Consider the following 19,281-nt stretch of genomic DNA (forward strand, 5'->3'; position numbering starts at 1 on the left):
TATTTTTATTAAATGCATATAAATTTATACTATAAAAAAATAATTAAAAATATATATATAAAAAAAAATTATATAACACATTTTTTTAATATATATTTGTGATTATAATGAACTAGATTAAAATATTATCATTATTATAATAGTATTTTAACAACTCACAGCACTTTAAAAATTATAATTTACCAAACATCCAGTTCAACTTTTTTTCACAGTTCTGCTACAACTGCTTTTTCTCACAGCACAGCTACAACTGCTTATATTAAATTATACCCCCAAAATTTTCATCTACATCAAACTTTCTTTAATAAAATTAAACAAAAAATTTTAAATAAAAAAATCTCAATAATTCGAAAAAAAATTCTTACAACCAAAAAAATTTAAAAAAACATAATTTAATACATATCAAAATTCAGAAAGCAAAAATTTAAATCAACCTATAATAATAATAATAATAATAATAATAATAATAATAATAATAATAATAATAATAATAATAATAATAATAATAATAATAATTTGAGTGTGTTTGATAATACAATCCCTATCCATTTATCTCTAAAAAAAATATGAAATTTGATAGAACAAATCATTTTTGAACCAAACTTGAGTCCAATTCAATGGGGTTGACATGAATTGTTTGAGGTAGAAGATAATATTTTATATTCAGCTCTTCCAAAACCCTTTTAACCTCCATAACCAGCTCGGTTCGCCTTCGATTCTTCTCCCCGAATTCTTGAAAAGTTATGGTGTGATTAACATAAAGAGCCATTTTCAACTTGTTCACATTCTCAATCTCAATCACCACCACACTATGAGTAGGATGCCAATGTAATGGGGTCTTTTCTATGTACCTAAAAAAAATAACCAAAACAAAACCAAAATGTGTATATAGAATTAAAAAAAATGACATTGAAAAGAAATTTTAAGTATTAGTAAGTAAAAACTCACTTCTTGAATTTTTCTTTGAGTTGTGCTATCTTTTCGACTGTTGTATTGAAATCGATCGAAAACTCGACAGCATCACCCATATCTGAACTTCTGTAGTAGTTGCTGATGGGTTTTGTGGACAAGACCGAGTTTGGATAGTAAACCTTTTCATTGTTGAGTTTCAAGAACACAGTTGTTAAGATGTTCATCTCTTCAACTAGCAACTGTCAAAGTTAGTGAAAAACAGTTAATTAAGATGATAAGAATAAGAATGAATATATATATGATTAAAATAAATAAATAGTCTAATCCCATGTGTGTTTTGTTCTAGATTGCTCATGTGTCGGTGATTTGTAAGATTTATATTACACTATAGCAACAAAACTATAACCCCATTATTAAATTTCGGTAATTAGATAAATGCTATGTGTGATCAAGGTCGGGCTAGGGCAGCACCTAGGACTCACTTATTTTAAGGGCCCAAATTAAAAAAATACCTTTTAAAAGATACACATTTTTTAAATAATTTTTAAAAATATCATAAGGGCCTAAAATTTTTTTTTTACGTTGGCCCATTTCAACTCAGGGCCGACCCTATGTGTGATTAAAATTTATCAACAAAATTAGAAAGTCATTCTACCGAAATAGTAGAAAAATCGTTCCATTGAAATGAAACTCAAATGTTTTAAATTAAAACCAAACAAATAAGCATAATGAAAATGAATCCATTTCTTACTTTTGTTTGGTTAGAATCTAAAGCATTGAAACAACATAGCAAAAGAACAGATTTTTTTTTAGCAAATATAAGAACTTAAGTTTCGACAGAAATGAACATTACCGCAACGCCATCAACGACACAACGATCCCCGACATCAAAAGGATGAATTTCGACAGAAATTGATATCAGAGTTCGCCCTAAATTAGGGGTACATCTCCGTCAAGCTTCCCTCAAAGACACTTGATCATCCATATCAATGTTAAGATTAGTTACAAGAATTTTCGAGATTCCAAGCCACAAACCAGCAGGTAATCTCGAATACTCTCTCAATTTTCTCTATTTTTCTAGTTTGATTTTACAGCATATCTCTCTAAGACTTTCTTTGGTTTTTCTCTCTCTTATTGCTTGGTTTAACTCTCTGCAACAATGAGTTGTTGCATCTCCCAAGGACTGGACTGAAGCTCTCTTCAAATGGGCAGGTTGATACTCCTTTTATAGTGTTGTTATTGTATGTGATTTGTTGTGTTGAGCTGAGATGAGTTAGTTGAGAAACAGTTTTAAAACTATTACTTTATTTTCTTGAGTTGTGACAAGTTGTTGGAGTCTTGAATGTTGTTATTTAACTTTCTTGTATTGTAAATAGATGTAGCTGGAGCTGTAAGATTTTAGCTTATGAAACAGAACCGACTACTCTAAGAGTTATAATGGTCTGTTGAGGTATTTCCTTATGGACAGTTAGTATGGAGATTTATCCAACAATTTCCACCTAAATATTCATACTAATAGTCCAAAAAGTATCTTTGCCTTTACAGTGTTTATTTGTTGTTAACTTTGAGGGTCATAGCTTGATTAAGTTTTCATTCACCATCATGTGTCAACTCTCAACAAGTTCATATAATGTTTGAACTTATTTAAAGTCACCACCTTAGTTCCCATATCAGCTGGGTTATCTTCTATGAGAACTTTTTCCACTTGTATCTCTCCCTGTGTTACCTTATCCCTTATAAACTGATATTTAATCTCTATGTGATTAGTCCTGTCGTGGAACACAGGGTTTCTATACAGGTGTACACAACTTTAACTGTTAGAGTAAACTCTTGGAAACTCTTTAAGTAGCTTGATCTCTGGTAAGAGTGCTTTCATCCATATGGCTTCTTTAATAGCTTCTGTGGTTGTTATGTACTCGGATTCTGTTGTTGAAAGTGCAACCGCTGGTTAGAGTTGGGCTTTCCAATTCACACAGTTTCCTCCTAATAAAAACTAAGTAGTTTAATTATGACCATTGTTATTGAACATTAGTAGTATTCAGAGTACTTTTATAGGTAGCGCCTCACGATTGCATATTAATATTTCATAAAAAAAATATTTAAGTTATACACCAATAACAATATAACACCAAAGGGAGTACTAGACACTAATAATATATTTTTTAGCAATTTTGTTTACTTATATACTTGCTACTAAAAAAGTTGATCCATATGATTATTTTTACATACATACATGTTCTTCACATCTTAAATTTTCTCATAAAAGGCTTATGTGAGTTCGGGTTGTAACTTCTGCTATGTATATATATACCATATAAATATTATATGAATGATCAGTACAAACAAATTATATTAATAATTGGAAAGTGTGTTTGAAAAACCACCAGGAAATTAGAATCAGGTGTAATTAAAGGTAAATATATATAATTTTACGTATTTGTCAGACTACGTAATTATATTGAAATTGGCTAATTATGTAATTAGAAGTAATTGAGAAGTCTCAATTCTCATGCCGTCAATATAAATTTAATATAATTACACTGTGTAATTATTTCAAATTTTCAATTTTAAAATATGCATACAATCTTTAGTGTGAATATTATTAATTAAGTCTCTTTAAGAAGGGAGGAGATAGTCAATGGCTCATATGAACACACACATGCCGTCCAACGTAGCTAAGTTGGTGGGTGTGGATCGACTTCTCTACTACTATACGGTTGGAAATATATAGATGAAATTTCATCTCAAAATTAATTGAAAATTAAAAAAGTGGTCAATAAATCTTATATATGCTATAATATTTCAATACATTAATAATCTGAGATTTTTTAACGTCTATAACTAATTTTTGCTCATCAACCTTAAAATAATTCATGTCAACCCCATTGACTTTGACTCAAGTTTGGTCAAAAAATGATTTGTTTTTCTTTATCAAATGGTTGTAAGGTTGTTCACTTTTTTCTAGAGATAAAGGGAAAGGAATTGTATTGTCAACATTGAAATTATTATTTTTATTATTATTTGAATTAAAGGATAATTTTCATTAATAAAAAAAGTTTGCCATTATAAATTATAATAATACCTATTGCAATAACTCAAGAGTCTAAAAAATAAAAAAAAAATTATTTGCAGACCCTTTAACAAAATATAAAAATTAACATTACTAATATTATTAAAAAAATTATTATAGTCAAAAACTAACAAACTAAATTCTGATATATAAATTAGTTTCAAAAGCTTGAATACAAACTAACCTGTTTGTTTCCAACTCATCGCCTCTTTGATACTAATAATTTCAGCTATTTCTCGCTTGACATGACCTCTATTACCTACGGTGAATGCTTCCAGAACTCTTCCCCCATTATCACGCGCTAAATAATTCATTCCAAACTGACCAACCGATTCAAACAATGCTCCACCAACATTTACTATTATTATTATTATTATTATTATTATACATTCTTTGTATGGAAACTATTAAAAAAAAATAACATTAAACAATAAAAAAATGTCATTAAAAAATGTCACAGTGAGAGTTACATATGACCAGACATAACAAGCAACGACAATGGAGTCATTATCATGCTATTCAACATATTTTCAAGCTCTCAACAACTCCATATTTTGATTCACACATCTCCTTATTATATATAAACAATAAAGATATGATTTTTATTCTAAAGACTAGTGCTTTATTAGTTTGGTTTGGTGTATGCATATTCATTCAAGTAAAAGTTCAGAATTTTGTTTTGTTCTCATTACTCTGTAAAGGTTTAATCTTTACTCAGTGTTATGATGGAAGTGAAGAGGGGAAAAGCTTTGTTCAACAATGGAGAATCATGTGTAGTGGATATTCGAAAGGTAGTAGAAGCTAAAGAGCAAGAAGGGTCTTCTTCAAATGTCTCCCTTGCTCCACATGAGACTCTTACTCATCGGAAAACTCTTATAAGGTCAGTCTTTTTGAAACCGAAATCCAGATTCGGAGAGACCTCAGCTCCCATTGATACAGCCATGGTTGAAGAGCACCCTTCACCAGGCCTTGATGACTTTGAGGACACTTATGAAAAAGTTGAGATGAAGAAAGAGAAGAGAAAGAAATTGAAGACCAAAGCGTTGGTTGAGTTGGTTTTGTTTTTGATCTTAGTTAGTTGTTTGGTTTGTAGCTTGACTGTCAAGAAATTAGAGAAAACAATCATTTGGGGTTTGGAGTTATGGAGATGGGTTTTTCTAGTTATGGTGATTTGATGTGGTTTATCAATGATCAATTGGTTTATGCATCTAATAGTTTTCATTATAGAGAGAAACTTTTTGCTTAGAAAGAAAGTTCTTTACTTTGTTCATGGGCTGAAGAGGAGTGTTCAAGTCTTTATTTGGTTGGATTTTATTCTTCTAACTTGGGTACTTGTCTTTATCAACCATGGTGTTCCAAGGTCTAAATTTACTACCAAAATTCTAGAGTCCATAACTTGGGGTCTTGTAACTTTTCTCATTGGGTCATTTTTATGGTTGTTAAAGGCTCTATTGTTGAAAATCTTGGCTTCAAGTTTTCATGCCAACACATTCTTTGATAGGATTCAAGAATCAATTTTTCATCAGTATGTGTTACAAACCCTTTCAGGGCATCTGTTAAATTAGACCTCTCTGTAATACTTATTATTACAGTTTTACAAGAAGAGAAGAAAATACAAATAAATACAACTAAAGACCAGAACAGATCCTATGTGGCTTCGCCTCTAGTGGATCAAGATCTGGTTGTTAGTTACAACCGAAATTGTAACTAACTTCCAGATCTTTGATCAACCCTAATCTACAAGTATATAAAGGGACTAGAGCCTTACCAATCTCTTAGTTGAGAGATACCAGAAATCCAGAACCCAGATTTCCAGATCTGGAAGCTTCAGCTCCAAATCTCGTTGTTCCAAGTTCATGCAAAGAAAGAAAAGAGAGTTAGTGAGTGAGAACAGAAAAATACAGAGAGATAAACACATAGAAAGAAAAAGAGAGACAATCAGAAATACCAGTCAAAGTTTGTGACTTGGATTTCTCACCTTTTGTATTGAACTTCTCCAAAATAGTGCAGATCTGTAGATCATCTTCAAGGCGAGCTCGAAAGAGGACGTACCCCTGATTTAGGGCGAACCTCTATAATCTCTGGTGTTCATTTTCTAACCCTAACCTAATGATCTATGTTTGATCTTTGTGTGTGTGTGTGTTGTGTGATGTTTCTGGGGTAATTTCTGGGTAAGATCGATCAAGAGATCGAGAAGAATCTCTGGTTCTAGGGTTTGAGAACCAGAGAGAAGGCAGAGAGGAAGAGAGAGAGTTCGAGAAACTCTCAAATGTTCGAAGGTGCAAATGAGCTAAGGTTAGCTCTGATTGAACTTAGTTTTGTTCAATGCAGAACGACAAATCGTTTGGTTTAAACGATTTGTCGTGTAGGTGAAAACGACAAGCTCCATTGTCGAGCAGGGAAGAAACGACTAAGGTTTCTTTGTCGTTGATTGTGTTTTAAGTTGAATTTTCTGGGACAAGTTTGTCCCTGTCGTTTTTTGACATATTGCTTGAGTGGTGTAGGGCAATCTTGGAATTTCACCAAGAAAATTCCTACAGTGGTATCAGAGCTTTGGTTCAAGCTTAAATCAACTCAAGAAAGGACCAAGAAATTGACAAAGACTGGGAGAAGAAGAAGAAACACAACAAGTAGTTGTGGATATTGGAAAAACCTGTGGAAAATCCTGCAGGCACATCTGTGGACATGCAAACAAGGAACACTCAACCTAATACTGTTCAGGTGGAACCAGAACAGATGGAAAATACTCAGGGAGATGAAAACTTGGAAGGAAATGACCAAGTTCAGGATGACAACATTCAGGTGGAACCTATTACTGAAGAAGGACAAGAAAATGAGGCAATACAAGACTACCAACTGACCAGAGACAGAACTAGAAGGGTTCCTAGACCTACACAGAGATTCAGTTTTACTGCTTGGGAAGAAGTGCTAGCCTATGCATTCTTTTGTGCTATGGGAGTGGAGATGACAGAACCTAAAACCTATGAGGAAGCTATGCAGGACAAAGATGCCAAGAAATGGTCCAAGGCAATGGACACAGAGATGGAATCTCTAAGAAAGAACAGAACCTGGATACTAGTGAAGAAACCTAAGGGAAAGAGCATAGTTTCATGCAAATGGCTTTTCAAACACAAGGAAGGACTTACAGAGGCAGATCCTAAGAAGTTTAAGGCAAGACTAGTGGCTAAAGGGTTTACACAGAAAGAGGGAATTGATTTTAATGAGATATTCTCACCTGTGGCTAAGTATAAAACCATCAGAATTATACTTACCATAGCTACTCAATTTGACCTAGAAGTTGATCAAATGGATGTAACTACTGCATTTCTACATGGGGAACTTGAGGAAGAAATCTACATGCAACAACCTAAGGGATATGAGGAAAAAGGCAAGGAAGACTTGGTCTGCAAACTGATTAAGTCCCTATATGGACTTAAACAGTCACCAAGGCAATCGAACAAAAGGTTTGATGAGTTTATGATCAAGAAAGGGTTCTCTAGAAGCTACTATGATACCTGTCTATACTACAAAGGCACTAAAATTGATGAAGTCATCTACTTACTTCTGTATGTAGATGACATGCTCATTGTGAGTAAGGAAAGGACCAGAATTGACCTAATGAAAGGTTGGCTAAGGGAAGAATTTGAGATGAAGGACTTAGGCAAGGCTGCTAAGATCCTAGGCATTAATATCTCTAGGGACAGGGAACATGGAACACTAAGGCTACATCAGAAGAATTACATAAAGAAAGTCATAGAAAATTTTTCTATGACTAATGCAAAGCATACTAAGCAACCTATGACTAATCAGTACTATCTAAGTAAAGATCAATGCCCTAAAACTACAGCTGAGAAGGAAGCTATGAGTGAAGTACCCTATTCAAGTGCAGTGGGATCAGTGATGTACCTAATGGTCAGTACTAGACCTGATTTAGCCTATGCCATTAGTGTACTTAGTAAATATATGGCAAACCCAGGTAAACAACACTGGGAGGCTATGAAATGGTTATTAAGATACCTATTGAGATCTACAGAAGTGGGATTAAACTACAAGAGAAGGGATAACAATAGAATGATCACTGGGTACAGTGATGCAGACTATGCAAGTGACAGAGATAGTAGGAAATCTACCTCTGCCTATTTCTTTACACTATGGGGAAATTGTATCAGCTGGAAAGTACAACTGCAGCCTGTTGTAGCATTATCTACAACAGAATCTGAGTATGTAGCTGTTACAGAGGCTATTAAAGAGGCTATTTGGCTTAAGGGACTACTAGAAGAAATTAAACTACTAGATGAAGAACCTATAATCTACTCAGACAGCCAGAGTTGTATCCACTTGTGTAAGAATCCTGTCTTTCACGACAGAACCAAACATGTGGAAATCAAGTATCACTTTATACGAGATAAAGTGACACAAAAGGATGTACAGATAGAGAAAGTTCCCACTGAAGAGAATCCTTCTGATATCGGTACTAAGGTGCTACCCTTAACCAAGTTCAAGCACTGCTTGGACTTGTTAGGGGTTGGTAATGGTGGATGACCATTACCACTATGAGCTAAGACCCTTGAAGAACGAAGCACTATAATAATAAGCATTACAGGAGAGATCTAAGGTGGAAATTGTTAAATTAGACCTCTCTGTAATACTTATTATTACAGTTTTACAAGAAGAGAAGAAAATACAAATAAACACAACTAAAGACCAGAACAGATCCTATGTGGCTTCGCCTCTAGTGGATCAAGATCTGGTTGTTAGTTACAACCGAAATTGTAACTAACTTCCAGATCTTTGATCAACCCTAATCTACAAGTATATAAAGGGACTAGAGCCTTACCAAATCCCTCAGTTGAGAGATACCAGAAAACTCAAACCCAGATTTCCAGATCTGGAAGCTTCAGCTCCAAATCTCGTTGTTTCAAGTTCATGCAAAGAAAGAAAAAGAGTTAGTGAGTGAGAACGGGAAAAATACAGAGAGATAAACACATAGATAGAAAAAGAGAGACAATCAGAAATACCAGTCAAAGTTTGTGACTTGGATTTCTCACCTTTTGTATTGAACTTCTCCAAAATAGTGCAGATCTGTAGATCGTCTTCAAGGCGAGCTCGAAAGAGGACGTACCCCTGATTTAGGGCGAACCTCTATAATCTCTGGTGTTCATTTTCTAACTCTAACCTAATGTGTTGTGTTTGATCTTTGTGTGTGTGTGTGTTGTGTGATGTTTCTGGGGTAATTTCTGGGTAAGATCGATCAAGAGATCGAGAAGAATCTCTGGTTCTAGGGTTTGAGAACCAGAGAGAAGGCAGAGAGGGAGAGAGAGAGTTCGAGAAACTCTCAAATGTTCGAAGGTGCAAATGAGCTAGGGTTAGCTCTGATTGAACTTAGTTTTGTTCAAGGCAGAACGACAAATCGTTTGGTTTAAACGATTTGTCGTGTAGGTGAAAACGACAAGCTCCATTGTCGTGCAGGGAAGAAACGACTAAGGTTTCTTTGTCGTTGATAGTGTTTTAAGTTGAATTTTCTGGGACAAGTTTGTCCCTGTCGTTTTTTGACATATTGCTTGAGTGGTGTAGGGCAATCTTGGAATTTCACCAAGAAAATTCCTACAGCATCCATTTATGGATGTGGCTAAGAGGGTTGGGAGGTTACCAAGCATGGGGCAATTGAGTTTTACAAGTACAAAAAAGGGAAACATGAATGAAGAAACTGAGGTTATTGATATGGCTCAGCTTCATAAGATGAAACAAGATGAGGTTTCAGCTTGGACTATGAAGGTTTGGATTGATGCTGTTTCGAGTTCGGGGCTTTCGACAATCTCTTATCAGTTTGATGAGATGGAAAATGTTGCTGCAGAACAGAATAAGGAGATTACTAGTGAGATGGAGGCTACTGCTGCTGCTTATCATATTTTCAGAAATGTTGCTCGACCTGGCTCCAAGTGTGGACATAATCTAGCTTTGTATTATTAACTTTTTCCCTTTTTGTTTTGTTTTGTGTTTAACTTGGTTTTTGCAATGGCATATAGCTACATTGATGAGGATGATCTCTTGAGATTCATGACCAAGGAAGATGTGTACCTTGTTCTTCCTCTAATTGAGACAGAGAATGGTCGAATTGACCGAAAAGCTCTCACTGATTGGGTGGTAAGCCGCAAACTCATTATTTATTTGAAGTGTTATATTATTATTATCGGTTTTCACTTATTTTACTTTAATAATAATTATAAAAAATTACTAACTATTTGTAATATATCACTTAATAGAAATGTTATTTTCTTTTAAGGTCATGTTTAGTTGAATTATAATTAGTCATTTGATAATTCAATTTCCCTTAAAACTAAATAATAAGAGTATTAGCTAAGGATAAGCAAATATGGATTCATTTAACTATTAGTCTTGAGGAATATATATTGCCTTAAAGGGGCAACTCATATGGTTAAGACATTTGATCTGTTCATACAAACTCCGAGATTTGAGCTTTCTCACAAGAGTCTAGACTAAGAATAAGTAAATATGGATTCTGTTAGAATCCCGCGTTGATTAAGTATGAGATTGGTAGGTAGTATATAACTACTTCGGTATCCTCTTTTTCTATGCTAGTTTTGGAAGTGAGTTTTACCCAAGTAGTATCAGAAGCATGCTCCCTTAAGAGTGAAAGGGGCAACGTTGGGATTAGGCTCGTAGTAAATTGGACTACCATTGACATTTGTTGAAAGAGTGTTGTTATGATCCCACATTGACTGAAATAATACGATTGGTTAGTAGTATATAACTATTTGGTAACCCTCCTTTCTTAGATTAGCTTTTTTAAAGTGAATTCTACCGAAAAAGTTGTATCAGATTCATTTAAGTTAAACATTTTACCACTCGAGTAGGGTAGCTTAAATGATCGATCATGTTAGATTTGAGTCCCTCTAGAGCACCTACATGCAATTGTTTTAGGATGTTTTTTATGAAATCATTGTGTTGAGTGTTTTTTTTTTATTGCAGGTGAAGGTGTACAATGGTAGAAAAGCACTAGGACATGCTCTTAGTGACACTAAAACAGCAGTTAATCAACTGAACAAACTTGTTACCACTATTCTCATTGTGGTGACTATTGTAATATGGCTTCTACTAATGGAAATTGATACCACAAAAGTACTAGTCTTTTTCTCATCTCATCTTGTATTGGCAGCTTTTGTGTTTGGCAAAGACATTGTGTTTGTGTTCATAATGCATCCTTTTGACGTCGGGGATCGTTGTGTCATTGATGGCATTCCGGTAATGTTCATTTTTGCAAAAACTTTAAAGTTATATGTTTGGTCGAGAGTAGTAAAAAAATGAAATTTTTAGTACATGTTTAACATCATAATTAAAAACTATTTTTTGAGAATAATTAGGCATGTTTGGTCATGTTTTTAGAGAACTAATTTCAAAAAACAATAATTTTGAGAATAACCAAATATTGTTTTCTATTTTAAATAACAATTGACTTTTTGTCAATTTTATCTGACATCATTTTACATTATTTTTTCTCTCATTACTTTTTCTCTTCTCACTCTTTATCTTTCACATCATTTTCTTGAGACAAGATTGGGGTCCAGAGCACGGGGTCGGGAGCCCAATTTGGGGTCGAGTTTGAGGTTGAGGCCTGGACTTGGGGTTGGAGCCAGGCAGAGGTTTGGGGGCAAGGGTAAAGGTGGTCAGGGTTCGAGTTTGGGGTCACGGCCGTGGTCTGGGATCCGGGTGAGGGTTTGGGGTCAAGATCAAGGTCGGTGTCCGGTCTAGGGCCCGGGGTTTGGTTCTAAGGTTAGGGTTCAAGCTCGGGATCGGAGCCGAGGTTTGGGCTCGATTCGGAGTTGAGTTTTGGGTCGAGTCAAGGTTCGGGCTCAGGTCAAGGTCAAAGTGTTAGGTCGAGGTCGGGATCCAAGTCCTGGGTCCATGTTTAGGGTCCAAGGTTTGATCCCGAGTCAGGTTTGAGTCTTAATCTAGGGTCGGGTTGGATCTGGGTCTTGTTACGGTCCAGAGTTGAGGTTGTGTTGGGGTTGGCTTGGGTTCGGGTTCACATTCATATCATGGTCTTAAAATATTGAAGTATTTTTTTTTATATAGAATGTTTAAAAAAAACTAAAAAAACTATTGTTTTGGACAACATTAACCAAATGCGCCTTATATTTTGAAAACTTGAAAAAATTGTATTATGTTTTCATTTCTAAAACCGAAAAACGGAAAACAATGTCGAGCTAATCCTTATATCGCAATGTTGCTACAGTGCCTTAGATTCTAACCAAAATAAAAGACTTTCCTACCATCCAAAACGTCATTTCAATGGAATAATTTTTGTACTGCTTCGGTGAAAATTACTATAACTCGTATTAAATTTTCTTCCAATCTTATATTTGGTGCTTATGTTTTCTTCTTAACCAACATTTTTAACTTTGATAGTTGCTAGTTGAAGAAATGAACATCTTATCAACTGTGTTCTTGAAACTCAACAATGAAAAAGTATATTATCCAAACTCAGTTTTGTACACAAAACCCATCAGCAACTACTATAGAAGTTCAGATATGGGTGATTCTATAGAGTTTTCTATTGACTTCAATACCCCTGTGGAGAAAATAGCTTTGCTCAAAGAAAAATTCAAGAAGTGAGTTTACTTGCTAATAATGATAATAATTTCTTTATTTCAATGTCATTTTTTTCTTGGGAAATTTCCATTTTAAAACTTGTTTTTGGCAAACTTTACAAGAATATAGTTTATTTTTGAAAAAAAAAAAAAACATTTTATGGGAAAATTTCCAAAAAAATAAAAAATTAAAATTAAAAAAAAAAAATCAGCTTAGGGTAACAAAGTTACTTAAGGATAATCAAATGAGGCAATTAGGGGTAAATATTATTTTGGACCTTATGTTTTACAAAAGTTACTAATTGGACCCTCTATTTTGTTAAATTACAAAATGAACCTTGTATTTTTCAAGATAGTACAAATAAGACCCTGAACTGATTAATTGTCAAAATAAATCTTAATAATAATCTGATCTAGAGATCTTATGACAAAACTGGTTACATTTTTTGTATCTGTTCGTGTTATAAATTGTCTTCAAGTTGGTTTTATTAAAAAAAAATTGTCAAAAATTGAGCTCAAAGTCCTATTTTTACCATTTTAGAAAATATAGAGTCTATTTTGCCATTTAACAAAATAGAAAATTCATTCTGTAATTTTTGTAAAATACAAGATTCAAAACAATATCTACTCTTATTTCCTTAGAGTAACCAGTTATCATATACTATCTTTTTTCCTTATATTTTTAAAAATTTATTGCAAAACAACTTTTTTGAATAATAATAAACAAAGCTATATTCTTCTCCATTAAATGTATAATTCTCACTTTTTTTCTTCCATTTAAACTCTTTGCTTTTGTTTTTGTTATTTATTTTAGGTACTTAGAAAAGACCCCATGTAATGACCGCTCTAGTAATATGATTAGAAAAGGCAATTAGCACTAATTTTTATTATTTTATTATTATTTGTGAATTAATTTATTTGTGGATCCCAATATTTAGAAATAAATATTTGAGTTATAATTTCTCAATTCCGGAGATTTTATTAAACTCTGGGGGTATTATTTAGCTTATATGTGAAATATGTTAATTTTGTAATTTTTGCTCGGCGACAACGGAAAATGCGATGGATGGCTAGATTGATCACATGGGTAAGTTTAGAACCCTATTTCCTAGTGGGGAATATTTTAGAAGAAATAAATTATCGGGATTAAGCGGGATTATGGAATTGACCATTTTACCCCTAGTTTCAAAGAAATACCTTAGTTTTAGTCTAAGGGCATTTTTGTCATTTGAAAGGGATAAGAGATAGGTGGCTTTTTGGTGGATTGACACCTAGCAAGGATACTTTCAGCCAAGGTTTAGTTAGTCCATTTCCCAAATTAGAAAATCAAAGAAAAGAAATTAAAAAGAAAACTTTTTCCTCTTGGAACTCTCTCTCTTTCTATTCGGCTGAGGCAATCAAGGAGCAAACTGGGGTTTTTTCTTCTTTATTCTGTGAATCTAAGCTAGGATTCAAGTGGTTTCATCTAAGGTAAGCCCTAGAATTATTGCTTTTGTATTTTTGAGCTTTTTCCTTAGTTTGATCATGTGATTTTGTGAAATTGGGGCTGTTAAGGTTAGGTTTGCTTAGGGTTTGGTTTTCTAGGTTTATTTGAATTGGTATTAACCTCTTGTTGCTGGTTTTGATGATTTGAATTGGTATTGTTCAAGTTTGAGCTTTGAGTTCAAAGTTTTGATCTCTAATGGCATATTTGTTTACACTGAGTTTTTCTGTGAAATACTGGCTGGGTTTTATTGTGTATGCCTTGATTAGGAGCTCTGGAGAGTTTGGTAAAGATTGGGCTTGATTTGAATCAAGGGGGAGAAATTTTTGGGTTTCTGCAGATGAACCGGAATTCCGGTTCTGGATGGTCTATACCAACCGGTCGACCGGTTGGTGACCCAGAACCGGGATACCGGTTGGATCCGGTCTGCCTGTTGGGGGTTTTTCCAGAACCTTAGTTTTGGCCAATTTTGGGTAATATAGGGTATTGCCATGAGGTTTATTGATAGGGGAACATTTAGTTTCGGGTTTTAAGTCCCGGAAAGTGATTTGGCGAGTCACTCATCTGTGTTACCGTTATTGTGATTAGGGCATCCATCTAGCACGTGAATTCCGTTCAGGTCGGCCAGCACACTTGAATTCGGAAAACAGGTAAGAACTGTGTATAATGTATGATGTGATTATCTGAATGTGTGTATATGTGTTTATATATGCATGCTTGAAATATGTTAAATACTACCAACACTTGTGTGAGTGTATTGGTACAGTGATTGTTGTTAATTTGAGTACGATACAGTGATACCAACACAAGCATAGAAAATGCTAAGGTGTGTGGTACATTACTCAGTGATACTCAGTGATTGGGATAAACCCTACCAACACCCGTACAGTGAGGTACGTTGTGTATGTGGTATAGTGGTTGTACCCTGGTATTGAACGTTCATGCTCATCTGTTAAGCTCTGTAAATAGGTGTATGGGCGCCTATTTACAGGTCGGAAATTATGTGGTATGTTATATGCATTTCTTACTGAGTCTGTTGACTCACAGTTTCTGCTTTCATGTGTAGGTAAAGGAAAGGCGAAGGCTGAACAGGAGTGAACCTGAGCTTGGTGAGATTGTACATGTCAAGCAGCGCGACCTGGAGTGTTCGGTCTCGGGACATCTGGGAGTTGTATTTTGAATGTCGCTGTGCGACCTGTAAATCTGTATATTTTGGAATGTATATTTATAAAGTAAAGATTGTAAAGTTTTAAAAAATCGGGATCCCGGCACTTGTAAATATTTTATTAAATTACAAAGTTTAATGTTTAAAGCAAAAATTTTAATTTGACACGTTTTTCGAGAAATTACTTTGATTAGCAAAGTTTGCACATTAATTGAAAAAGCACTGTAGCGTGCCTTAGCATTAGGGCGTTACACCCCATTACATTGGCATCCTACTCATAGTGTGGTGGTGATTGAGATTGAGAATGGGAACAAGTTAAAAATGGCGCTTTATGTTAATCACACCATAAATTTTCAAGAATTCGGGGAAAAGAATCGACGTCGAACGGAGCTGGTTATGGAGGTTAAAAGGGCTTTTGAAGAGTTAAATATAAAATGTCACCTTCTACCTGAAACAATTCATGTCAACCCCGTTGGTTTGGACTCAAATTTGGTTCAATAATAATTTTTCGGAGTATATTTTAAAAAATTTAATTTTAGACCTTGGGTTTAATAAAAGATTACAATTAAATCCTAGGGTTACAATATTCATTAATATGACTAAAATACCCTTAAATATAACGAGAGTTATACAATTTTTTAACATTATGATGATCTTGTATATCTAGAAATTTTATTATGAATTTTAATTTTCTTTTTGGAAAATGTTAAAACTAAAACTCTAATTTGGGTGTTAATCAAAATATTATTAAATATAGTTAAAAATACTCTTGTATTTACGAATGAATTAAAGAATAAGTTTTAAGTTAATACTCAAAATGAAAAGAAAAATAAAGGTTTTCAATTATTAAAAAATCTAAAATATAGGGATTTAAATAGATAATGAACTAAAATATAGGATCTAAAATAGTGATTCTTTATAGTGTGTGATATGAAATTTGCTACTCATAATTTGTATTAAAGTTTTGGCTAATTAGGATTTTTGCTCCCTGAACTTTGACATGCACCAAATCATGCTTCCTGAACTTTTAAGATCGTTAAAAATGATCCCTGAACTATTGAAATTGTTGGATTTAAAGACTTTTGTCAAATTCCATTCACTTTTACTATTTCAAAGATTGTTTATGTATTAAATTATGCTCCCAAATTTTGATATCTACCAAATCATGTCCCTCGAACTTTGACATGTACTAAATTATGTCATCTGAAGTTTCATCCATGTTAGACTTTTTTTACTAAAATTAGAAAAAAGTCCTTAAATCTAACAATCTCAATAGTTCAGGGGGTATTTTTAATGACCTTAAAAGTTCAAAGGACATGATTTGGTGTATGTCAAAGTTCAGGGGGCAAAAATCCTAATTAGCCTAAAGTTTTTTAACATTGTTGTGAGGTACCAGTATCCTAGGTTCCACCAAAAATAATGATATTTGTAATACATTACTCATTAGCCTAATAGTTTTCCTTGTTTTATTTTATGGGAAAATTGATAAATTATTACTTTTCGTAAAAAATTTATATTTTTACGATTAATTTTTTTATATATATTTTTTTTTTATGGTTTTTTACAAAGACACAAGAAAACCACATGAAAGTAATAAGAAAACAACATAACAAATAGGCTAATTAAGATTTTACACTCCAAACTTTGACATGTACCAAATTATGCCCATTGAACTTTTAATGTCGTAAAAAAACTCCCTTGAACTATTAAAATTGTTAGATTTTAGGACTTTCATCTAATTTTAGTAAGGAAAGTCTAACATAGATGAAAGTTTAAGGGGTATGATTTAGTGCATATTAAAGTTTGAGGAACATGATTGGTAGATATCAAAGTTTGGGGAGTATGATTTAGTACATAGGCAATCACCAAAAATTAAATGAAATCAGACAAAAGTTCTTAAATCCAACACTTAATAGTTCAGGGGGATTTTTTAAGAAATTTTTACATGAAAAATCCTTTTTGCACAATTTATTACAAAAATACTCCTACACGCCTATATCAACTTTTTTACTTACAATGTTGGTTTTATTACACAAATACCACTTAGTCATCATTTCATGCACATACACGTGTGCTTTACCCATCCATCATCAATCAAATCCTACTCTCTTCCCTCTCTTTTTTCATTTTCTTTTCATTTCATTTTCGATTTTTCATTTCTGTTTTCTAACTTCATTTGAATACAAGTAACCTCCCTTCATAAGATTAACCACCCATTATTGATCACGTTTTTCCCTCTTCTTTTTTGTTCATCCACGAATTTTCAACTCCCTCTTAGCCCACGTTTTATCAACTGTTTTTCCCTCTCTGTTTCAGTTTTTTTCAATTTTATTTATAAGATGGCAATCACTCGTTCATCATCATCCCCTTCTCCAGTTCTCAAACAAAAATCAAAAATGGGCAAGAAATCTTTGGCCAACAAATCCAAGGGTAAACGCTCGATCATTGAAGATTATGATTCTGATTTTGAAGCTCCAATGCCCAAGCGTGGGAGACCCCATTCTTCGAAGAAAACGAAGCTCAACTTGGAGGAGCACACGGTTCCAGAAATTTCTGGGAAAAAAACTCTTGCATCTGCTGAAGATCGAACTCAGGTTGGTTTTTAGTTTCATTATCGTTTCCCCCTTTTCCTTCATTTACACTTTACCCATATTTTGGCGTTTTTATGTTCATTCTGCTTTGTGTAATTTTAGGGTTTCATTTGCACATTTCGTTTCATGTTTTTAAATTTTTTAGTTATTTATTGTTGGTTTTGAACATTTCATTTGGTTCTTCTCTTGGTGTTGTTCTTTAATTTGGTTTTGTTTTCTTTATTTTCAGTGTTTTTTTGTGCTTACAGGTTATGTGTTTTGTTTTCGTTTTTAGTGTTTTCAATCAGTCGTTTGTAGTTTCTTATAAGTTTTTTAATAGTTTGATAATGGTATGTTTTGATGTGTTTTCGATTTTCATTAGGTTTAGTTGTTTGCTGTTATATTTTAGGTTTCAAAACGATTTTCAAATCTTTGCTCTATATTTTTCTATAGTTGTATCTGTTTTGTAGTTTGTTTGTTGTTTTTATATAGTTTTATTGTTCTTTTCATACTGTATTTTTCGATTTCCTTTAGGGTTAGTTGTTTACTGTTTTTTTTATGTTTCAAAACGATTTCAGGTCTTTACTGTTTTTTTCTGTGTAGTTGTATGTTATTGGTAGTTTGTTTGTAGTTTTTTTATAGTTGTATTACAGTTTTCATATTGTTTTATTCACGATTTATAATTTATTGTGGCCATTTTCGTTATGTTGCAGGTTTGGGACTACAGATTTAGTCCTTCTGATTTTTATAGATCTAAGTGTGTATGCACCAGTGTTTATTCCGTGATAGATAATATTAAGAACACTTTATCTGTTAATTTACTTTCTTTGTTTCATCAAACTCAGTTTGGGCATTTTTTGGATATGCCTGAGTTTGTTTTTCATCCGCAAGTCGTACATAGTTTATTACTAAGGGAAGTTTTCCAGCCCAATCCTAAAGAGTTTTGGGCTAAGGTTGCTGGCCGTTGCATACGGTTTAGTACCGAAGAATTTTACTTGATTTCTGGATTAGATTGTTTCGGTGATTGCAACAAGTTGTTGTTTTCACAGGAAACAAATCAATTGGTAGAAACATGTTTCCGTGGTGTAAAAACTATTGACCACAAAGCCATCGAGGATGCTTTTTTGGGTAGTCGGTGGGGTTTGGATGAGTCTCTTGGTTTGAAAATGGCTGTTTTGTATTTCATTCAGTGTTTTCTTCTTAGCAATACTCCTAACAAAGAAGTGTCTAGGTTTGATCTAGATGTAGTGGATATCGGTCGGTGGGACGAGTATTGTTGGGTAGGGAATCATTTGAATTGACAATTGACTCATTCAAAGGTAGGATCCAGCATGGGATCATTACGAAAAATAGGAAGGCAGAGAAGGGAGGCCAATATGATGGCTGGTATAGGGCATTGGGATGTCCTTGGGTTTTCACGGTTTGGTTTTATGAATGCTGTCCTGCAATGGTGAACTCTTTCTGTAAGAGAG

The 19,281-nt window shown here is 33.6% G+C and overlaps 2 protein-coding genes across 2 annotated transcripts in view; one reads left to right on the top strand and one right to left on the bottom strand.

The window, feature by feature from the left end:
• Positions 1-484: 484 nt before the first annotated feature.
• The window catches only part of LOC115706361 (mechanosensitive ion channel protein 10), a 29,811-nt gene continuing 11,014 nt past the window's right edge, over positions 485-19,281 (bottom strand). Inside the window, exons 5-6 of the mRNA XM_061105320.1 lie at positions 949-1,151; positions 485-851 (exon numbers count right to left, since the gene is read on the bottom strand). Coding sequence (XP_060961303.1) covers positions 587-851; positions 949-1,151 — 468 coding nt within the window. The 3' untranslated portion in view covers positions 485-586. The remainder of the gene's footprint in view (positions 852-948; positions 1,152-19,281) is intronic.
• Positions 4,464-12,616, top strand: LOC115706372 (mechanosensitive ion channel protein 10). The gene is given in 6 exon segments (XM_061107209.1): positions 4,464-5,537; positions 9,580-9,921; positions 10,009-10,126; positions 10,973-11,364; positions 11,557-11,710; positions 12,410-12,616. Coding segments are annotated over 6 exon segments (2,046 nt in total). The 5' UTR covers positions 4,464-4,704.

This window comes from Cannabis sativa, chromosome X, assembly GCF_029168945.1.
Source record: "Cannabis sativa cultivar Pink pepper isolate KNU-18-1 chromosome X, ASM2916894v1, whole genome shotgun sequence".
Classification (NCBI taxonomy): Eukaryota; Viridiplantae; Streptophyta; class Magnoliopsida; order Rosales; family Cannabaceae; genus Cannabis; species Cannabis sativa.